Genomic DNA, 23,918 nt, shown 5'->3' with positions numbered 1-23,918 from the left:
ATTGCATGTTCTTCATGTTTAGATGAAATTACGATAGCAATTGTAGCAAACGATGTATAAAATCATTGTCTTATAAACAAATTGGTGAATTAAAGTAGATATTATTTATTTTGATTTACCGTACATAGAGAGGTTGTTGAAACTTCTGTTAATAAAATTTCTAGAGTTTGATCTCTCTAAGAAGTTTTGGAGGTTATGCCGGTGATTTTTCGTCGATCTGGACACGAATACACTTATAACATTGTATTTGCGATTGCGTGTGAGACTACGGATATAGAATGGACGAAGCTTTGACCACGCAGTCTACGTTTCAGTTAAAATTTTCGAAGCAAATATATTGCGTTGAATTATCACCGTACGAGTGGTCTCAACATTTAATTTGTGTTGCTCTTGCTGAAGAGATTGTTATCGGTACTATTAAATTCCAGGTAAAGATTTCTTGTTTATATGTTGACATTCTGAAATAAAGATAGCTTCGCTCAGAATTGTCTACATTTTGAAACAGTAATACAATTATCATATTTTATTGAAAATAATTAATATATTTTTAATTGAGCAAATACCCGAATAGCAGAAGAATTTGTTAATTTAATAGTAACAATTATTATTTATATATATTTAGGAGGAGGATGAGACAGTGGAAGATATTGCTTATAGTCCCCTTAGAACATTTCGTCATGATACCAGGCCTCATGCAATTGCTTGGAGCCCAGAAACCTGTCTAAGTGTAGTATCAAAGTTGTTGATGTTCTCTGTTGCTGGGGCAGATTTTAAAATAAGATTATATTGTAGTAATATGTCTGATAGCACTATATGGGAGGTACAGTAGTAAACAATAATTAATGAATACATTGAACATTGAAATATAAATTGGATATATTTATTCTTATTAGTAATATTAATAATAATATTCTTTTTATAATGTAAGATGGAAGGACATAAGGACTATGTAAATTCCATTTGTTATGAAACTGAAGGTAAAATATTGGCTTCTGCATCTGATGATCACACATGTAAACTTTGGGCAGTTAATGAGGAAGGAAGGTGTATTTCTACATTTTATTTAACATCACCTGGAATGACTGTACGGTTTCACCTTGAAAAGTCTGGCAAACTGCTTGTGGGAGAAAAAAACGGACTAATTCATATGTATGATATACAAAGTCGACAAGCAATTATGTCTCTAGATGCAGACATAGTTCCTTTAATGTCAATTGATTGGGGATCTAATCCATTTGAAATAGCTGGTATAGCTGCTGGAAAATTAGTGTTATGGGACGTATCCACCAAATACAGGTAATGTAATTAAATACTTGTAGATAATGTTGGTTTTATATTAAATGTGTATATCTTTCAATTTTCAGTTTATCTCATGAATTAAATCCCCTTCATATTGAAGGTGGATTAATGGTAAAATTTTCTCCTTCTTATGATCATTTGATAGCAACTATTGGCAGACCAGATAATTTATTGAAAGTAAGGAATGTAAAATCTGATCAAGAAATACTCTGTGGTCAAGTTAAATTAATAGGTGGAATAACGTGGCATTATAAATTGCCATACATTTGTGCTGCAAGCGATAGAGAACTCCGTTTTTGGAGAGTAATTGCCAATTAAAGACACTAGTAATATTTTATGAAAGTTTGTATTATTTCTTCATAAATAAAAAAATCAGATATTTTGTAATACTTACATTAATTAATATAAATAAAAATTGTATTTTTTATCGTTATCGAAAACCTTATTATATTATTGACACAAGATATATAATTAGTAAATTATATACGTATATGTATATTGAGGAACATATATCTTAATCGTTTCAATAAAAAGATCTTAGATAGTATATATGACAAAATTCGTCAAAGGAAACATGCAATTTATTACAAGTGATGCAATATGAAACTATCTGTCCGCTATTGTCTGTTTCTTAGAAAAATGAAATATTTAACATTTTACTTCACTGCTCTGAGGTAGCTTTCTTCCATGCTGCAGAAACTATTTCTAGATACTTTCTTTTAAAAGTTTCATCTAATAATTTACCCCCTAATTCATTTGCATTGCCATAAACCATAACTGGATTAGGGACACAGACTAATGCCTCTGCAAACTGTCTCTTTTCAGCTTTCAGTTCATTTAGTTTTTGTACAAGGAGTTCTGTATTTTCCTCATTTGTATCATCTTCTTGCGTTTTATCTGACGTAATTCATGTGCCCATTAGTCATAATAAAAATTTTATAAAAAAATAAATTAGTTAATACCTATGCAACTTACCCAATGCGGTTACTACTTGTGATTCTAGTTTCTTAATTTGATTTTTTATTAACCAATGCTTTATTATTTGCTGATTTAAAGCATCTTCGATCAAATCCTCTATCAAAAGGATATAAACCTGTATATCTGCATCAACAATTTCTTCATCTATGTTATTTACAAACCAATTTAACAAAGCCTGACATAAGTATGCTCGTAAACTGATTGATACAGGATAATCTGTTTTCGAAAATATACTTTCTGTATCTGTTGGATTTCTAGCATCTAATTTTACAATAACATTTAACAAAAAGTTACATTGATTTTCAACATTTTTTCGATGCAGTGTTTCAAATTGTGTAATCACACCTAATGCGGTAACTATATGTTTCAATTGTTGTTCTTTTTCAGTAGAAATCACGGCCAATGCAATTTCATAACTAATAGCCAACCATAGCTGAAATGAAAAAATTCATAAATGTTACAATTACATTTAATATTATTTGCACGATTTACTTTGAGCATATTCTTACCATCTGTTCATTGTCAACGGAATAACAAGTGTTGCTTTGCCGTAAGTCATTATAATAACAATAATGATCTTTACATATTATTTCTAAGCCACGCACCACATCATCATTTAATTTTCCACTTAACCACATTTGTAGTGTACCAATCTTCACTTTTCTTTCAACTGTTTTTTGAAGTTTTTCAAGAACTAGTAAATGTATTTCTCGATACTAAAAAGCATTCAAATATTAATATTTATTAATAATATTTATAAATATTTTATAATAATATAAAATATATTAATAACATACTTTAAGGTACGGATACTTTTTGATTATATCTCGAACTAAATTGTATTCTGATTTTTCAAAAGCTAAATTTATTGCTTCCTCAGTTAAAGCCTTACTGAGTATATCATCGTTACATAAAAGTGCAATTTCAGCAGCAGTTATTAAAGTGCTTACATCTTTACGCAATGAAAGATATTTTATCACATCAGTAAAATTTCCCAATTTAGCAAAACTAAAACAATAATTACAGAATTATTTATCATTTCCATTACCTTTTTGTAATAACAATAACTTACATGTATGCTGCTTCTTCAAAACGGCCAATATGCACGCTGTATTTGGCCCATTTTTCTAATATATCTGTCGAAGTTGGATCATCAGGCTCAAGTTTACATCTTGCAAGAGCATAAGCTTCTTTATGTAAGTTCGCATTCAGAAACGTTTCAATGGCTTCTGAGGTTTTATGTATACAAAGCAAATAAGACACCGCTTTGAAAGGATTACCTTCGCTTATTAATTGATATGCATATAATTCACACATTTCTTTCCATGTCCTAAAATGTATTGTAATTGCCAGATTGATTGCTCAATAATTCTAAGTTTTACTTCATACTTTATGTAATAAATAAATATAGTTATGCATACTTCATAGACAAACTAACTGAAAGAGAAACAAGAAAGTCATTGAGGCGATTCTCTTTAGCAGCATTATCCAAGTTTTGTTTAAGATTATCACACCATACATCCATCTCTGTAACCACGTTATGTCTCCCTTCTTCAGCGTGAGCACATTCTGCAAACATATATAGTATAAATATATTTGATATATTATAACATATCATATAAAGCAGTGGTGTTCTGATGTAACTTTAATAATAAATTACTTACTATCACTAGTAAAAAATGACATAAAATTGTCTTTTAACGAAAACATTAATGGTGTCATATGATAAAGTATATCATGATGATTTTCTTCAAAGTTCACGTCCCCGCGATTCGCACTTTTAACAATATTTATGAGAGAATTAAGCAAATGTGTTTTATCGTTCATTGTTTTAGTACTTTTTACAAAGTATGGAGTTCTTTCAGTTTTCTTCTTTTTTTCTTCCTTTATCATTAATGTTTTTGATTCTAAAATTCAAGATTCATATTTAATATCAAAACACAACAATTATTATATAATAAGGATTATTATTACATACTTTGTGTAAATTGCGAAACATTCGATATTGAACATTCTGATATGGCATTGGTTAATTCTGATACACCATTTGTAACTGATGCATCAGTGATTCCATTTACCTTAGCTTGCTTTTTTTTATTTTTCTTAACTGGATTTTTTTGTACTGCTTCTTGTGTAACAATGGCTTTATTGTTCGTAATTTTCCATATTCTGACCGTAAAATCTATCGATCCCGTTATGATATAATCAGGACTTAGCGGACTCCAAATACAACACAGTACTGGACCAGAATGACCTGTGTAAGTGGCTATTAATTCTTGTGTTTCGACGTTCCATACCTAAGAAATAATGATCCTTTATATGAAGAAAGTATTTTTAAACGTTTTTTTCAATCATTACACTACTATTTGCTAAATTTTTCACAACGTATCAGATAAGACTATGGAATTGATGTTTTTACCTGTGCAGTAGAATCATAACTACCGGATACCAATTGCCCGCTAATGTATGGATTCCATGCTAAACAGACGACACTATGAGTATGTCCTGTTAAAGAAGCTACAACTTCATTTACTTTGTAAAGATCGCATTTTTGTTCACCACCATTTTCAGATATATCTTCCGGTTTTGTTAAATGATTCATTAAATTGGATAGATTGAAGACCATTATTGTGCATGATTTATAAGCAACAGCTAAGTAATTTCTCATGGGAGAATATGTTGAATCTGTTGCTGTACTCTCTGGATGCCATACTAAACAATGAACCACTGCAGTGGATGATTTAGCATATCCTCGCTCTTCTAGTTTATGATTAAGGAATGAAATTGATCTGAAAATATTTGAAAGAATAAACCAAGAAAACTTATTTAACACAAAATACATGCGCTTCTGCTATTGTATATTTCACTTACCCATTCTCAAATCCTACTGCTAAGCAAGAGAAATCTGGTTTCCAACTAAATTCCGTACAGTCTTTCTTGAATACAGATTTAGGTTCTAATAAAAAGGACAATTTAAAAAGTATTACTACTATTGGAATCATCAAAGTATTTTTCTATGAGTATATTTTAGACGTTACCTTGATTTGTTTTCGTTGGATCATAGTATACGCATTCCCCTTCAGAACAAGAGTACAAAGCATACTGCTCACCTTCAGGAAAAGGACCCCAATGAATGGTATATACTATTTTCCTATGATACTGTCTATATAAAATGGGTGGTTTGGTACCATTTGTGTCAAAAACACCAATTCGACCCTCTTCAGTTGCATATGCTAGCAAGTTTTCTTTCTCAGGATGCCATGATATCTGGGTGTAATGCAAATTGTATAAAGTTGTATAATTTACTTTTCATTTTCATTATATTATGAATAATATAAAAAATATATTCTTACTGTACGAATCTTTCCCATTATCTTTTGCCACAAAACTGTTATATTATCAGAAATATTAGTATGTGTTTCTGACAAATTCCATAACCTTATAGTTGCATCTCCAACTCCAAATGCAATACGCGATGTCTCTATTGGACAAGATGCAATGCAATAGACATATCCACCTTGTGTGTACACATCACACTCTATTTCAATATTATTTTCTTGTATTCCACAGCAAATAACTCTGCGGTCTTGTGCTAAGGTCCAAATTCTATGCCTGCAATTAATTTGAAAACATTTATGAATATTGCTATTCTATAGACCATGTTTTAAAAATACAACTAGGATTAATTTATTTTAAATTTAACTTATCAATTAAAATTACAATTGAATCGTTACCTTTTCCTGACTCTCCAGTCTTCTGGCAAATCTTCTTGCAGACCTGGTACATGTGCAATACAAAACAAACCTCTTTTATGATGTGCATGTACTAGCTTGCAAATTGGTTTGCCTTTTGTCATTGTTGATAAATCCCATGAAATTAATTCACTCCATGAAGAACTTGTAAGCAGTAATTTAGGTTCTATCCAATGCACAGTGATCCAGTTACCTACACTTAAGTTCAATTTACTTCTGTGCTGAGAAGAGACTATAGGATTTACTGGCAATGAAATTGTCATTTCATAACGTCCATCTCCACCAGCTCTCCAAATATAAATTGATCTAATAAGAAAAATATGTGTAATTTTAAATATTGTTGTTGCAATTGCAATAATTTCTTATATTACCTGTCTTTTCCACCAGAAGCTAAAAGTAAGTCTTTACTATGATTTCCATTTATAACATTCTCTTCTGAAGGGCACCAAGATAAACTAACAATCTCTGTATCATGTCCTCTTAGTTTATATGTCACTGTTCCTTTTCCTTCAAAATTAACTATATAAATTAAACCACGTTTAGAACCTACTGCCACAAGGTGAGGATGATGTGGGCAAGAGGAAAGACAGGTAGGTGCTACTTTTCCCAATGAAATAGTTAAAGTAATGTTAAAATAAACATTCCATGATAGTATGCAACCATCAGAACTTGCAGCATATAATACATGTGGAGTTTTGTATGACCAATCAGTATCTACAACTGTCTTGTTCTAAAAGGAAACAATGGATAAGAAATAATTGTGCAAGGTTTATAAAGTATGCATTTATAAATACTTACTGCTCCAAATGAATAATTGTAAACCGTAGACAAGGTTTCTATATCCCATACTTTAACTTTTTCATCATCTCCTGTAGAAGCCAGTAAGTTACTGTTTACTTCTTCAAACTGAGGAGTAAAGGCAAGACTTGTCACTCTGAATTTGTGAACATTTCGTATTATAGAAAAGTTCAATGCTTTCTCATTTTCATTAGGTTTTAGAAATGTAACTGCATTTCTAGCTCCCCATGCGACAATCCCATTGTAAGAACAAGTAAGAATATTGCTTAAATACCAATTTGGTGAAGGCGGTAATATAATTTCATTCATTTTTATATGCTGAAATTTAAGTAAAAATCATTTACAATGTCATATTAAATAAATGCTCATAGAGTTTTGAATATAAAAAGTAAAAATTATTTTTGAAGTATAAAATATTTATTTAAAAAGCAGTAATGTGTAACATACGTGATTAAATATTATAACATGCTAATAAATCCAAATAAAAATATATTTTCATATAAATTGCTTTTGAATGTTATTTCATAAGTGTCTTACAGCGAAATTTTTTATACACATATGTATTGACTCATAATAGTGCAAGGTGCAATTGCATTGCACATACACTAAACAAAACCTTTCAGTGGCACGACAATGTTATCGTTTACTTAATTGCATGACAGTACGAACTTTCACGTTTTGACTATTCAACTGCAATTAAATCAATGCGTGACGGTTAAAGTATCTATTTTCAATGTATTTTATTAATCTCGATTCACAACAGAAAATAACGAAAAACATTTCTAATTTGTACACATACATACGTTATATTTCAAGAAGACTTTTTAAACATAACCCCAAAACATGAAAGTGACGATTCTATTAAAACGGAATAATGTGCGACAAAGTCAAGAATCAGATTTTTAATTATTAATTTAATTTTGTTTCATTTTAAAATAATTTTATTCGATTAGATTAAACTGTTTGACAATTAAATATGTACTTGCTATATTGCATTTAATCTGTTTGAACTCGTGTGTGTTCACCTTTGAAAACTTTAATGAAATAATGGCGTCAAAATTCGAATTTTTTTTACATATTTCGTGTTAAAGTGTGCTACTATATACCATCAATATCAAAACAACTACTTCAATTTACACAATTAATTCAAAAATAATGTAAATACCAAAAAATGTAACAAGATCCTACAGAACGTCGATAATATGTACTTTGCTTCCGAATTGAAGCCTTTAATGAAATCATTCTAATTACGCTTTTTCAATAAAATTTTGTCTTTGTTTCAGTGGATTCTTACTATTTAGTCGAGGTCACACATGAAAGTTAATGAATCATATTAATGACGAGATATAATACAGGAGTTGAGTTTATAAATGCTGTGCTTGCCGAAAAGACTTCATAAATATCTCGTAGTGCCTTTGCGTCACGTTTGTTAGAGAATATCAAATAACAATATTGGATAATAATTTGTAATATTCTGAAAACATAGGTCGTGGATTTGTCTCGTGAACAGTTTTCAAGATGAAGTCACTAATTGTCTTTTTATCCTTTTGCATATTTTGTAATCACGCTAAAATGTTTCACGAATCTTTTAAAGTCGATGATAACTCAATTCCACTCGATTCCGATCCAAATGACGACTTGAATACAGTAAGTGCAATTATATTTCTCAAATTAAGCAATAATGCAACAATTGAGTTACCTTCCATACTCATCAATTTGATGTGAAATCACACAATTTATTTAATTGAAAAATAATTATGATGAAGTGATACATGTGAAATTGGGGGATAAGTAAGGATTATGTAGCCATTTTGTTGCAGGGGTAGAATCTTCTGCCGAATTCTTCTTTATTTTAATCCAGAAAATTGTATATTAGGAGGGGCAATCTATTAACTAATACTAGAAATTACAGACTGTTATTTCATTTCGTTTTCATGTATCCTTCAGCCATGTTATTCTTATATTATACTTTGACGCAAATGATATCTGCATGATGATAACGAATAGTTTTCTTAGCGCATTGGATGGTTCTCGAATCGTAATCTATGTAAGAAATATCAGTAGATTGTTTGCTTTGAATTTATAAAAATTCCATATCGTTGTTTAATAAAGCTAACTCGTATTAGAACATTGTAAAATTGCCATTCTTTTCACATTACTCTACTTTATGAATAATAACTATCACTCTGCTGAGGGTAATTGAATTACATAGTGCATTTTACACAATACTACTCTTAAAAATAAAAAAGATTCTCTAAGCAGAATAATTTATTTTGATTCATAATAATCAAGTAAGTAAGTAAAGAGCTGGAAGCAATGGTTTTCAACGATCTTTAAACTCTTACGCATAATTTGGCGGATGAATCAGTGCTAAAAATCACTCGTATCTTGCAGTTACAATTGATAAGAAAAGAAGGATATCCTGCAGAAGCTCACGTTGTGGAAACGGAAGATGGCTACCTCTTAACGATGCACAGAATTCCAGGAAAACTTGGATCACGTGCGATCATTTTGCAACACGGTGTACTTGGCAGTTCGGCCGATTGGGTTATTCTCGGGAAAGGAAAAGCTCTTGGTAAGATAATTTGTTTGTTACAAACGCTTTTGCTCTAAAACGTCTCATTGTACAATTTTTCTAAATTTCGGAAAATTTTCGTTCAAACCATTACAACAGACGAAGTTATTAAAAAATCTATTAACAGAATTCTAGTTGCTAGAGCGGCAATGTAGCAGCCATCAAAGAGATAAACGATGAAACAACTTTAATTTTGCCGCTTATTGGTGTTATCGCGCTTGCAATCTGTGTCGGTGACGCATGCTGAATTTTTCAAGAATTAATTTTTCATAGAACTCTTTAGTCATAAATGTTATTTCAGCCTTTTAGATTAATCCATTTAAATTTACCTAAATCGTTTTTCATTTATTTTACAGCTTATTTGTTAGCTGACTCGGGCTACGATGTGTGGCTTGGTAATTTCCGTGGGAACACTTATTCAAGAGCCCACGTTAACATGACCAGCTGCGATCGCAAGTTTTGGAACTTCAGGTACCTTTGATCGGGTCTTATTAATAATAAGTACGTATTACATATTAAGCCTTCGAATGCCGCGTGGCCACCGGTGATCATTTTCGTTTTTTATACTCAATACAATTTTTTTGTAAAATCATCTGCTTTATAATATACAAACAATAGGGTGAAAGAACAATAGAAGAACACTAAAGAAACCGAATGAACCGACTCAGTTCTCACTAATGTCTGTAATTGTGTTTACAGCTGGCACGAATCAGGTATCTATGATCTCCCAGCGATGATTACTTACGTGGTGGGACAGAAACATCACTATTTAAGAGCGTATATTGGTTTCTCTATGGGTACGACGACTTTCTATGTAATGGCCAGCGAAAAACCGCACATGACAAAATATTTGCAATCAGTGTACAGTTTAGCTCCCGTAGTCTACATGAAACATGTGGAAAGCCCGTTGAAATATTTTTCTCCGCTTGCAACTAATTTTAAGGTGTGTAAAAATTTTAATACGCTTCAGAGATTTGTTACGGAGCGTACGATTTTAATAATCTGTTTTAGGAAATCTTCTACTTGCTCGGAGAAACTGAATTCTTGCCGCAAAATCATGTTGTGAAATATTTGTCGAAAACAGTGTGCGATTTATTTCGATGGGAGAAGAAGATTTGTGCGGATCTGATGTTCGTTTTCACGGGGTTCGACGACGCTGAGTTTAGCTATGTAAGTAGTTTGGAAGATCCATGTTTACCGAGTTTAATGCAATTAATTTGTCTTGAATTTAGTCTTTGCTGCCTTTGATTCTGAGCCACACACCTGCAGGCACCTCCACTAAGACGATGGTCCATTATGCGCAAGAAATTAAATCAGGATACTTTAGACAATACGACTACGGCATAATAGGGAACATGCTGAAGTATAAACGTGCTTCTCCACCCGCGTATAATTTGTCACAGATTACGGTGCCAATAACATTGTTTTGTGGTAGAAACGACTGGTTATCTAGTTCCAAGGTACATGTTTCATGAAATAGAGCATTATAGTTTATTCCGTTAGAAGTTTAATTAACGGTATGTTTCCTTACAGGATGTAGAGCGCCTAATAAACGAACTACCCCATGAACCATCCATTTACAACGTGCCATACGATAACTTCAATCACATCGACTTCTTATGGGCTGTGGATGCTCCAAAATTAGTTTATAAAAAATTACTAGAAATGCTTATCAACAACATGTAATAGATAGCATTTAGTTTCTCTTCGATTTTTAATTATTATATCAGAATCTCAAACACCAATGATTTATTTGTAATTCATGAAAATGAAGTAGTAAGAAAGTTTGACTATTTAGAATCATGTTTATTCAGTATCATTTGTATTGATTATAGTTTCTACGTTACTCACGATGCCATAATAAAAGAAATAATTGCGTTCTGCTGATGTCTTCGAGACGTAACGATAAGCGCTTGACTAACTCTCTATTTTTTTACACGTTGACTGATAAATACAAGTAGGAAGTTCCTTTTTTGTTAGGTGAACAATAAATTATTTTAAAACATTAATAACGAATTGGGTTATTGTTATTTTCGTTCCTGTACGGAAAATATTTACAATTGAGGACTTCGCCATTACATCTTTACGATCGCTCATCCTTCTTCTGCGATTTCGCCGCCTGGCACAATATCGTCAGGATGTGAACGAATGTCTGAATCTGAAGAACAATACTATTCTTAAACTAGTCTGAAACAATATTGCCGAGAGTTCTAATATCAATTAAATCCTATAATTAAAATTATATTTCCTCGAAAAGTAGAGTTTTTATTTCTATATTTGATTTGATAATATATTTCAATGTAAAACTGATATATTTATTTGTGTTATAACGTCAGAGGACAGATGATAAGCAGGTCATTCAAGTTATTGTTGTTGATATATGCCCTGTAAATATTTTTAGAATAACATACTTTAGATGGACATCGGCTAGTCAACGTGTGCAACGTGTTCGTCCATAATGATGTAGCGAGCGACCGGAAGCAACGAAATTGCGATCGATGTAGAGCCTTGCTCTAAAAGCGTATATGAAGAATACTAAACGTCGGTCTTTGGCTTGTACGCATTATAAAAACCAAAATACAGAACGTTACAAGTTCTATAGAATGATGTAATTACGGCAGAAACTGGAGAACTTGTATAAAAATTCAAAGAACACGATGTCTGCGCCATTATTCATGTGTAGGAGTCGCAGAATGCTCTAATAAATTCTAAAAATTGAAACATATTTATTTATCCGTATCACCTGTCTAATAAACATCGAATTCTGATAACGAAAGCAAAGCTTTTCCAATCTTTTTTATATATTTCCTACGTGTTCTATGCCGGATGCCATTTTCTCGGACTGTTGACTTCCACTTTCTTACTTTCCCATAAATGTGAAACATTTGGATTTCTTTATACTCGACTATGCAAGCACAACTAGTTTTTAGTAGTCTCATGAAGGCTTTCTCGAAAATGGAAACGAATTCCACAAGTTCAGCGTATCTTTTGAAATCGGGTGTTCCATATTGGCGACCCTACCGTCGCCATCGTTCACTCTCTATTCTTCGAACAGGATATCTCGAACGTGTGAATGACAGTGGTCGTGAATAATCTGTACAGCTGATCGATTCGGCGGTGCATCCTGAATGTTAACCCAACTTAGGCATTTGTCGTTCAGCCAGTGTTACGTAAAATGTATTGATGTCATAATCCCACGGATCGGCCTACAAAGCCATGGCCTACTTGGTTAAATTTCAGGCGTAAATTTCTATTCCGAACGACAAAATATCGATGTATCGAATAATAAAATAAGCAATTTTGCAACGAGGCCGTCCGGTTACAAACATTACACGATTTCGATTTCGGGCACAGTATATCAGGCCGTAACGGACGGTCGGCTACTGTTGAAACCGAATCAACAAATTCTATTCATCCGTTGGTATTCCGGTTGGGGGGGACCCTTAAAAAACATTCGACTTAGGTGTGGTTATCTCGTTAAGGTATCCCTAGAATTCTTCTATCGAGCGTCGCCGGCGATCAGCTGACGACGATGGACTCCATCGATGATTGTGCAATGGAAAAATACTGATGGGCGAACCGAGGATCCCTCGGGGATACTTCAAGGATCAACTTAACATACGAGCTTTGGATTTTATCACGCTCGCCTGTGCGATATCCTCATTGCGCCACTGTCGCAAAAAAGTATAGATCATTTTCCGATCGACATCGCAGATCTACCTGAAGGAAAGTCGATTTGCTAGCCATCCGAAGTTCTATTATCGGTGGATGTTGCTGAGGAAGCTCTGGACACCCTTGAAAGAACTGTATTAATAATAACTATACTGTTACAATTATGCAATATTATGAAATGTTTGAAATGTCTTCCGTTAATTAAATAAATAATTATCGGCTTATTAGGGACAAACGTTTGCAACACTATATCTTTCAGTTAATTTGCACTAATATGCACTTTGCTTTGCATGAGATCTCTAGAACCGAATAACATCTGAGAAAAGTTTATTAACAATGTTCATGATTACCGACATAATATAAGAATTATAGAGCAAAGAAATCCTTCGACTCCGGCAAAGATTTATTTCGCAGATATTCAAACAAACACTCGACCGCTTATTTCTATATACAGTTTGCACCAATCAAAACTCTAGTTCCGACGCGTTCCAAATAACCAGAATTTCTTACGTGTCCCTCGAATGTTCGTTTCGAGTTTCGACGAGCTTTTCACTGTTCGAAGATCGTGGATTTCCACGCGATGTAGATCGATGTGTCGGACGAGGGTTTTCTGACGAAATGAGAAGACAATTTTCATAGTATGGGAAAAAGTCAAGGTCACGCGGTCGAGAAAGTTGTCCGGCAACAGGATTTCCCAGGTCAGAATATAAATCGTCGAGTGATTCTCCAGGGATGGAGAATTTTCGGGACGGTTCTGGCATCGTGTCTGTCAGAACGGGGGGGGGGGTCGATCACGTACCAAATCGCTACACAACAATGGCAGCATAATCACGCAGGCATGTATCGTTCGTTATGCACCACTATCGACAACGTATCGCGCGCTTCAATATGGTTATCATACGAAGTACCGTTCGTAATTATTCGTACGGTAGTGAATTTTAATACGGCTCCCGCGATTAATATTTGAGTCAGCGACTGTACGGAAGATACACGGCTGTTAATAGCACACGGGCAGGAATTTATAGAGTGTTTATTTCAATAATTATGAGGCGCGACAATAAGCGAAAGCAGAAACAGAAGAATTATATTAATCGTATCCAAGGGTACCTTTCTGTTCATCATTATTTCATTCAATCATTCGTTGCCGGGCTATTTTTAGAACTCTATAAAGGATCCGGTTAAAGACGCGGGATCAAGTGAACGTTTTAAAATTTATGGAAACGAAATGACATTTTACTGGATGTCATTTAATATTGTTGCAGTAAAAAGCTTCTCGAACAGTACGCGATCGTTTATGAAATAATCTGCAGTCGTTATCTCTTTATACATTTGCTTCTAATAATATTAAATTAAACCGGGACAGAGGGGGAACGTTTAATTGTAAATTTCGGTTTTACGTTTGATGTTTGCCGAGTCGATTGTTTAATTATTGAGAGCGAAGTGTGACAAGTAACCCGCGTTTGGGTGCTCTCATAAAAGTATACTCTTAAGTACAATCTCTAGATGAGATCGCGTGATACGAAACGAAAATAATTGCTACTTAGTAGGAAAGAATGAGGAATGTACACAGTGTACATTTTAATATTTATAGGATGTAATGATAAGAAGGAAGAACCGGAATTAAATTACGATTATAGTCGCTGGGCGAGGTATAATTAAATGAAGCTGAGCGTGCGTCGAATGTCAATCGATGGAGGAAGGATACATACGATAGTAAATGGTAGAGCCGCGAAGACAGAACAATAAAAATGACAGAAGACAGTGAGGCACGGCTGTGAGAATAAGGGTGAGAATGGCCAGGCGAGAAATCGCGCGCATAGATATTTATTTGCAACAAGTATCGTTTTCGGGAAATAACGTTTTTATCAAAATAAAAATGATTCTTCCATATCGACCTCGTTGCGTCGACGATGGTAAATAATCATTCAATGTGTCGGCGTTGTAAACGTAATCCTTGCGTTTACGATCCCAATTTATCGATACCGAAGGCATCGATTACATCATACAGGAATTACAAGCCACGTAGATTACGGCGAGGAATACTTGAAAACCATGGACAGTATGTTATTAACAAGCATTCGAACTGCAGAACTAAAAAATGAAAAAATAGTCCGCGAACTAATATTTTGTAGGAGATAAATAACGACATGCGCTGACCACGTATATCGAATATTTTAACGAGTTAGTTTATGAACTGACAATTAAACGGAATCGTTCGGAACTGTTTCATAGCGAGGACAAAAATCTGAAGATTCGTGTCAATAAAACTAGAGAATAATTGAACGACGTACGTTCGTGAAATACCACGATACTTGCGAAAGCGTTAATTATTATTTCTAATTCTAAATTACTCTGCACATAGCGGCGTTTAAATTTTTAATAAATATATCAAATACAGCATGTTCCTGAATCATTTTGCAATTTTACTGACGTGATCCCGAAGCTTTCAATGTCGTTTTAAACACTCCGGTTTAGCATACATATCTCGTATGCTAAACACCATTGTAAACAAGTCGAGCATACCACGCTAGAATTATATATTGGAACTTCTCGCTGATATTTAACATTGACAATCGTTCCACTATCTTCTGACAAACATTTACAATTCCAGCTACATCTCGCCTCGCATATTTTTTGTTTCCCTTACATTTACAACCTCGCCTTTACAACACAGATTAAATACGGTACAAAAAGATTTTTACAACTCAGACACATGGGTCTTTTCCAACTTCGGCGTTGTAAAACGCCCACTCCTCGACAATTTCAAGTACAAGAGAAAAATTACTATTGTTTGGAGGAGAAAGATTGCTCAACGCATCCCTTTGCTGGTCATGTAGGATCCCTCGACGGCCGAACGGAGGGTAAGACAAAGGTTCCCGTATCGAAAAGGCAAAAAGCGGAAAACCCGGCGGTTGGGCAGGTAGTAAGGTCTACGACGGGGGCGGGATCCTCGAGGTGAGCGCGTCACGGGAGGATTTTGGTCGGTTCGGGGGTCCCTAGGGACAAAAGTCACGAGACACGCACGTGCGTGCATGCGTGGCCGGGTGGTGTGTCCAGGTAGAGGCTGCCGCGTGCGACGAGGCGAGTTGTGTCGAGGCGAGACGAGACGAGACGAGACGAGACGAGACGCGGCGAGGCGAGGCGAGGCGAGGCTGGTAATACAGAAAAGCCACCAGCAGAAGGAACAAAAGGAGCAGAAGGAGAACAGGAGGAACAGAAGCAGGAGCTCGTCGCGAAGGTATAACGCGCCGCGTGTACCATGCACTTGGTGTGTACCGTGTATTGAGAGACAGAGAAAACAACGATCGCGACAGGCTCGAACTCGAGAAGTTGAGTCGGCGAACCGAACCGCTCACCGATTCCAAAGTCCGCCGGTAGGCTCAGTTGTCTCCGAACCCCCGAACAGTTCGGATGTAGCTGAACCTCGCTTTTTCATCGCCACACTCCTCCGGTCAGCTCGCTTGCTCGTACAGCCACCCCGGCCGCAGGATCGTTTCCCGGTCTCAGAGTTGATCTCATCCGGACGTTTCGCGACGTTAACGGTTCCGTGGTGCGCGTCCCGGCAACGGCTTAATTCCCGACAGAAGCCAGAGGAGGACTTCGATCCGAGAGAGTGTTTGTTCGGAAAGTAAGCAGGAGGGAAAATCGGTCGGCGAGAACGTGTGCAACCTGTTGCAGCCAGAGCGCGGTCCAATCAGACGGGAGGTGTCGCGAGGAATTAAGGAGGAGAGACCGCAAACAGGGACGAGATCGTCGCCCGGCGAAAGGATCGCACCGTTAAAACGTAAGTGCTCTTCCGCAAGATCCGCCCGCAGAAATTCCGGAAACCGTCGGCGGCTTTTTTTCTTTTTCGCGCGATGCATCGCGACTGCCCACGTAACGCAGCCGCGTATGCACAGTTACTTAATATTTATCACTGTCGACCTCATTCATTTTGTGAGCCGTCGCGGCGAGTATCGGCGCTCACACCCGACGACGTGGAAAACACCTCGCGAGAAATTGTCGCGAACTCAGTCAGTCTCTCTCTCCCGTTCGTTTCAGCGAGTGTTCGCTCGTTTCTCGCGCCAAATACCGCCGCCGAGACAGCCGGGAGGTCGCGCACGGCCGATCCTCTATTGGTTACACCGCGGCCTACCCTGAGATATTCACCCCGTGGATCGGCTGAATAACCACTGAAAATCGTATTCGGCCCACCGATCTCACAACCGGGGACTGCAAGTGCTGCGGAGAAGGTGCGAGACGATCGACACCGACAGGTAAAACCGAGTCAAACCTGTCTCGGCGATCGGTGACAACGTTACGGGGCAGACGTGTCGACATTGGCGCCGGTTTCTGATTGAGGATTACCGAATTGAACGCGGATAACGGTAACTCGATCGGAATCGCAGCCCGGCGACGCGTTGAATTTTACGACTGTCCGAGCTGCGCGTCGATAGCAACGACGTCGTTTCGTCCCTGGTCACTGCCATATTCGAGACGTGCCAGCTTGGCGATAAGGAATCAGCCGCAGGGAATAGTTTCGTGGAACGAACGCGCGAGCTTCGCGGCCCGGAAGAATCGCGCGCGGTTCCTCACGTTCTCCCGGGTCCGCAAAATTCCGGGATTTCGATTGCCGCGGATCATCGTCGCCGCCGACGCGATGCCACCGTTCCGTGACGATAAACGACGCACATGCATCCAATCCGCAAACCATATGGAGGTCTCTTGGTATTCGTCAGGTATTCGCAACTTTCGATCGAGTATCCGGTTCGGTGACACGCGTCTCGCCGTCGTCGTTGCCGGTTGATTGAGACGGACGTTCCTCGGGAATCCGGGGAATCTTTGAATAGCAATGATACGTGGTTGCTTATGCAGAAATTGCGATGTTCTTCGCGGAGATAGAGGAAGGTTGCGCACGGCCGTGGGATTCTATTCTACACGGTTCTCCTCAGTTTTGTTTCTTTAGACGCGAATCTTTTCAGAATGTGAAGTACTGTTAACTGCTTCTCTTTCGCCTGATTTTTATGAATGGGACTATTAAAATATGCTTTACTGGCTACTGATCTTGCTCGGCAAATAGATTGATAATCGTCTGTGTTTCTTATTTGTTTGCTAGAGTTCTCGTTTGCTAGGTAAAGAAATTATTAAATTGTCTAATACTATATGTCTGTTTGCGTACTAAAAGTTTAGATGAATTTTAAGACAAGTTATAGCGGAGCAATTTCTATGCAGCACAGCTTAAATGAAAACTGGAAATGTTTATTTTAACTCTTAACGGACGGGCCCCGTAGATTTACGTTTTTCCATTCTGACTTCCTAGGACGGGCCACGCAATGTTACCTTTCTGCTTGAATTTTTAGTACGTTGCGTTAGTTTCTTCATTTCACGCATATTGTGTTATTTTTTCTTGGTGCCATTAGTTATAGCACCATCTGCTTGTTGTTCCTACGGCGTAGTTTTGATTTTAGGACGTATTTCTAAATAATTTCATAACGGAAAAAAAAGAGCGAAACTAGATAGGTTTGTCATTTTTGACAGGTTCCATTGCATAAAGGTGAATATTTTACAGCATATCACACGCTTAAAAAATACTAAACACTTTAATAATTACTGTAACCTTTTAGATACGGCAGGATTTTGCGCAAATAAAGTTTTTCGTAACTAAATTACGATTTTCTCTTAATATATATTTTTTCCGGATATCTATATATAGTACTAATAACATATATTCTTTTCTTAATATATTGTATATATACACTTTCACTTTAATTGTTTGCTTTAATAAATAATAAAACAATTGAGTAAAGCACGAGCCATTCGCGAAAGCCACTATAGTTGCGCGTAGTATCTAAAAAGTTAAATCCATACATTCATGTTTACTTAATTCCCCTGAAAAATGCCCGGAAACTAGGAAAAACAGAGCAGATTCGACCCGTCCGTTAAGTGTTAAGGCAGGCTGGATTGATGTAATAAAGTTCACAAGATTTAAAAGGATAGTTATGTTAACGTAGCATAGATGAGGCTAAATTCGTATAGGTCTGTACGGTACTGTACTTTCTTGCAAGAAAAAAGCTAATGGACGTATTACACAACTTAATAGTTGGCTTTCGTCTTTTGGATAAGATTAGCATTTTGTTGAAAGATAATTGGAAGACTATAATTATTGCTGGCCTTCGATTGGCTAGGCTCGGGTGCCATTTGAGTACTTATATAGAGAAGATTTACCCACTGTACTCGTAGCTATTTTAAGTATGAATACAAACAAATTATTTTGGCCAAAGTATTCCAATTCCATGCGACTTGGTGCAATCTGTGCACATGAAATTTAATCTCGTGATTCATAAAATAATTACTCTTTTAGCAGTCTTTAACCCTTTCGGTACGAGCACTCTGACCGCCGTGACACTCTCGCTGTACGAGGCCCCGTGCCGAAAATTGCCGTCGCACATGACCAGTCCTCCTTTATAAGAAGATATTTCCTAAGCGTTAAATAAAAACTGTGCTTAATAATACGACATTTTTAAACAAAAGTGTTGCTTGCAACTTAAGAGATATGCAGAGGTACTTATATAAAATATTAAGATTTATTAATATAAAATTCTGTCGTCGCAGGGGCGCCGGATATATCCGACGCTCGTCCACAGCGGTCGTCGCGTGGACGCCGGATATATCCGGTAATCGTACCGAAAGGGTTAATGTCGATCTGAAGAAATGTGTTTAAAAATTTGGGAAATTTTAATGTTAGGTTATATATTTTCTTCAATATTATATCCTGATAATCTTCTTCGTTCAAGCATATATTATATTATAATAAAAATTATACTCAGTGTAACTAAATCAAATTTTGATATTCTTACAAAAGAATATGCGTTAACCCTGTTCAAGGCTCGGTTAATTATTCTTAATTAATGCCGGGGACACCGCGCTCTCAACAGTACCATTTCCACTGTTCATTAGAGACGATCCTCTCACGCACAAAATTTCGTCGGTGCTTCGCACGTTGTGTTCCCAACGATCCCGGAAAGCGCAGATGTTCCTCGAACAAAGATTTTCGAAATGCTACCAATTAATTGTCGCGTCGCCCTTTACGAGCAAGCTGCTGCACTCTGATCAGTGATTGTCCTCGTTTCGTTCGCGGAAACCTCCCCCACCGCGACGCCGTTACGATGTATAATTGCACCGAAATGACACAGAGCGGAGGAATGTAAAGGCGGTGCGTTACGGTTGTCGTTTGCGTGCACTCAGCTGCTATGGTTTTTCACCGTGTCAAAACAGATTTCCCGTTCTTTCGATGGAAAATCGGCCTAATCGGCCGCTTTATCGGCGACCCTCGGCTTTCCGTTCTGTTTGGCGCGCGATAGAAACGACGACTGATAACGGACGGTCGGAACACGAAACCCGGTATCGATCGGACTCGATCGGATCGGTTCGACTCCAGCTAATTGGTCGCGCGCGTTGGCTAATTTTTCACGGCGCCGCGCCGGTTTATCAAGGAATTCGCGGTGCCACGTTGCTCAGAAAATTCCACGCGCGTTGTTTGCTCAATGGCCGGCGAACCGGTACCCTCTAACGATCAACGACGACAATGGCACGGTCCTCGATCCCCGGCGATACGTTTTTCCCATAAAACGGGTCTCGTGTGTTTATTCGGATTACTCACGGCTGATCGAACGACACGCGCTCGTCGAACGGTCGTCGAACACGCTGAGGCCTCCTCGCTTCTCGGAAAAGTTTCCATCTTGGTACGGGACGATGTTACTCAATGGGATCGCGCCGCTACTAAAACTGGTGATCTTGCACGGATTCTGATGTTACTGGGGTAACCTTTGCAGGACGAGTCGGGTGACAGACGCGATTCATTGGCGGACTTGTGTCATCGCCGTGCAAGAACGACGCGGCCGTCGATGGACAAAATTGAAAAAACAATGTCGCTGTTTCGTATTTCTTCGAAACATTCTTGTCGGATTGTATATTTTGATATTACGGAAACTATTTTTACGAACAGTCGCGAGCTTCGGAGTTGTTTAACAAAATACGTAGCCATAATCAGACTCAAATCTATACGTGTGTATGCGATACGATCGTTACGAATTTTCAAGCGATAAGGCAATGTTAATGAATAAATGTTTCGGGCTAAAGTTACTCGATATTTGACCAAAAATGAATTACGTTGATGAAACTCTGTGTCACAGTTTTTGTTCGATGAAAAATAAAGGCGGCAACCTTTGTTTTTGTACTAGTGTTTTTGTATTTTCATTGATAAATTATGAAGGCATTTTGGCCGGAAATCGATTAGTTTAGAGTTACGATATTTGTTACCTTATCCGGCTCGAAATATACTATTTATATTACTCTTTGTTGCAGACGATGCAAATAATTTTAATTCGACGCAAAGATATTTACAGGAGACACTAATACAATTCAATGAAAGAAATGTCCCTCTTATTTTTAATGGGACAGCATAGAAATTTATCGTATTCTGTTAGTAACCCAGTAGCTTATTAGTTTCTAGAACAAGCTCCTTATTTTATACAGGGTGTAAATTCACTTCCATCCTTCCACGTAAGTACATCGTTTATCAGCGTAGATCACTTTGTCTCGCTTTTATTAAAAAATTGAACGCTGAAACGTGTGCAATTCCAGGAACATTGGTTTGTGGTATTCTCTAAGAAACAGGTGACTCACGTCGCATTCAATAATGGAGATGTATATTATTACTCTTTTTAATGTCTTTTTTTTTATGTAATTACAATAGCCGCAGCTTGGCAGTGCCAAGCAGCAATATTACGTATTTCTGGGTAATTGTTAGTAAACAAAGCGATAGTTTAATGGGACACTGTATAGTAAAGAAGATGAAACCGCGGCCGTGTCTGGCCGTTTCCACCGGCGACTATCACAATATACCTTAACTCCTCGTGTAATTAATCGATATGATAACATCGTACGAAGAAGGCAATTTAAAAATCGTTACAATGTTAACGGCGGAATTAAACAAGCGTTTCGTCTATGAAATATCGGAGCTGGCCGGGCAATATTTCTGCACCACAATGGCGTGATATGGTGCTTCGTGATACATCGCGTTTTCTTCGAGCGTACCAGGTGTTTAGTACCCACGAACGGAAGTGTACATACTAGCGAAGTATAATGACGCGGCATTTGTGTGAATTAATCGAATTTTCACATGATTACCGGACTTTGTAACAGCGCCATTCATTCATGGGCATTGCGTTCGTTCGCCATTTGCGTTCGCGTTGACAGGATAACGGAGTTTCCCTATCGAGAAAAAAGAACTCCGAGACTCCGTCAATTATGCGAACTGCATCACGTTCGTTTAGGAACAATACTCGTGGCGCAATAAAATATGAATTTTATGCATTCACAGCTCATAACGCGCGCGATGCACGAAGATGCATCTTTCTATTTGGAAAATCCGGACTCGTACATGGTCACGCGCGTAATGCGATCTAGCGAACTTTGTTCACCTTTGTTTTTTCGTTAAATAAACAGCTTAATACCGATTCCTTTTTTGTAACCTTCTCACTGCATTTTGTTCACCGTCTCGTATACATGCATCTCGCGCGATAGTCTATATACATGCACGTATGGTACAAGGGGTTAAGAAACGGATCGCGGTTCTTCTGTGCGTTTATGGATCGTTCAAAATTCAGAAGTTTAAAACGAACATGTTGACAAAATTTAGTAGCACGTTTGTCGTCTTTTATCGTAACGTTGAGCATTTACCGCAGATTTATCAAAAATTGGGATAATGGTAATACCCTGTTTCCGGTTCCTTTGGTAACCTGATGAACGAATCGGGAGGAGACGACGGGGGCCCACGGAAACGCTCGCCGACCTCTAATCTCCGTAACATATCTCGCGGAACACCGCGACACTGGTTCCTCTCTCCACGGCGGCACCTCTCGTTCCAAATTACCTCTTCTGCCCCCGTCACTACCTGCGCACGAGTTTCATTCCGAAAGCGGGACTCTGCGCGGCTAATCGGTGTTTACATCGGCGCCTTCACCTCCGCTCCTCATTGCACGATCGAAGACCTCCACGAAATCGACGCTGGTAGCGCACTCGGTAAAAATGAAACGCACGGGGGATCGTTTCAGCAGATTTACGAGCGGCAATATAAAAACTCGTTTTACATGCGTTACTCGAATACTCGTCAAGCGTTGTCGTTGAACCTATTGCACGACCTAGAAACACGGCTCGGAAACAAAATAACGAGAGAGAGAGAGAGAGAGGGAGAGAGAGAGAGAGAGAGAGGGAGAGAAAGAGAGAGAGAGAGATTTCTGTTGTGTATCAATAGTAAAACAGGATAAATTGATCCGACGAAGATTGTTCGTGCTGTTGCGAATGAAAGTGCATTCTTGAGGAATTGGTCAACTGCAATCAATAAATACAGATATGGTCGTTTCAATCGGGCGAGTAGGTAGTTTTTTGCTTCGAACGACTTGTTTAAATAGTAGGTGGAATTATGCTTTTAGCAATTGATGTTGGCGCGCATTGGTGGGATCATTTTTCATTGAGAGAGATTTGCGTATTGGTATAGAAATTTTTCGATATGCAGCGGTATTTACATTGTGATTTCTTTCTAAATAATTCTAAAATGTTTTAAATGAATTGTTGAAGTTGCAGGTAAATGGAATAATACTTTCAGTAATTGATGTTGACGTGCATCGGTGGGGCCATTTTTCAGCAAGAGAAATTCGTGTATTTGCGAAAATGTTTAGACTTTGGCAGCTACATATTCATTGCGATTCTTGTCAAATAATACTAAAGGTAATGTTTCAACAATACCTTTATGAATTCCAGCGACTAGTCAACATATTTATATCTTTCTCTTCTTCCTTATGAGT

The 23,918-nt window shown here is 37.2% G+C and overlaps 4 protein-coding genes across 9 annotated transcripts in view; 3 read left to right on the top strand and 1 right to left on the bottom strand.

Annotated features, from left to right (window-relative positions):
• The first annotated feature begins 4 nt into the window (after nucleotides 1-4).
• On the top strand, nucleotides 5-1,769 carry Nup37 (nuclear pore complex protein Nup37). The gene is made up of 5 exons (XM_078190085.1): nucleotides 5-94; nucleotides 165-428; nucleotides 623-820; nucleotides 929-1,296; nucleotides 1,365-1,769. Exons 2-5 carry the CDS (start codon nucleotides 279-281, stop codon nucleotides 1,615-1,617), a joined length of 969 nt encoding a protein of 322 aa, XP_078046211.1. The 5' UTR covers nucleotides 5-94; nucleotides 165-278; the 3' UTR covers nucleotides 1,618-1,769.
• Nucleotides 852-22,890, bottom strand: Rig (gem nuclear organelle associated protein rigor mortis). Of its 5 annotated transcripts, XM_078190065.1 has the most exons (17): nucleotides 7,631-7,852; nucleotides 7,365-7,517; nucleotides 6,828-7,145; nucleotides 6,401-6,759; nucleotides 6,012-6,335; nucleotides 5,631-5,889; nucleotides 5,316-5,544; nucleotides 5,149-5,233; nucleotides 4,697-5,066; nucleotides 4,256-4,574; nucleotides 3,942-4,184; nucleotides 3,699-3,846; nucleotides 3,350-3,607; nucleotides 3,075-3,285; nucleotides 2,787-2,993; nucleotides 2,275-2,710; nucleotides 852-2,196 (listed from the first exon to the last, which is right to left on the bottom strand). In XM_078190065.1, exons 2-17 carry the CDS (start codon nucleotides 7,383-7,385, stop codon nucleotides 1,961-1,963), a joined length of 4,023 nt encoding a protein of 1,340 aa, XP_078046191.1. In that variant the 5' UTR covers nucleotides 7,386-7,517; nucleotides 7,631-7,852; the 3' UTR covers nucleotides 852-1,960. The 5 variants fall into 5 exon arrangements, with proteins under 5 accessions (XP_078046191.1, XP_078046194.1, XP_078046195.1 ...); XM_078190068.1 differs by lacking the exons at nucleotides 7,365-7,517; nucleotides 7,631-7,852 and adding an exon at nucleotides 22,830-22,890; XM_078190069.1 differs by lacking the exons at nucleotides 7,365-7,517; nucleotides 7,631-7,852 and adding an exon at nucleotides 7,853-7,870.
• Nucleotides 7,438-11,418, top strand: LOC144474795 (lipase 3). Its single transcript, XM_078190074.1, has 8 exons — nucleotides 7,438-7,547; nucleotides 8,111-8,474; nucleotides 9,222-9,402; nucleotides 9,759-9,873; nucleotides 10,102-10,345; nucleotides 10,414-10,572; nucleotides 10,635-10,862; nucleotides 10,936-11,418. Exons 2-8 carry the CDS (start codon nucleotides 8,346-8,348, stop codon nucleotides 11,086-11,088), a joined length of 1,209 nt encoding a protein of 402 aa, XP_078046200.1. The 5' UTR covers nucleotides 7,438-7,547; nucleotides 8,111-8,345; the 3' UTR covers nucleotides 11,089-11,418.
• Nucleotides 16,277-23,918, top strand: part of LOC144474794 (UNC93-like protein) — a 58,600-nt gene continuing 50,958 nt past the window's right edge. Inside the window, exon 1 of one of the 2 annotated variants that reach the window (XM_078190071.1) lies at nucleotides 16,277-16,858. The gene's annotated coding sequence lies outside the window, so the exon portion shown is untranslated. Of the gene's footprint in view, nucleotides 16,859-17,169; nucleotides 17,331-23,918 lie in introns of those variants that run through there. The other variant, XM_078190072.1, reaches the window with a different exon arrangement.

The sequence above is a fragment of the Augochlora pura genome, chromosome 9 (assembly GCF_028453695.1).
Source record: "Augochlora pura isolate Apur16 chromosome 9, APUR_v2.2.1, whole genome shotgun sequence".
NCBI lineage: Eukaryota > Metazoa > Arthropoda > Insecta > Hymenoptera > Halictidae > Augochlora > Augochlora pura.
This window is presented reverse-complemented; position numbering and strand designations above follow the sequence as displayed.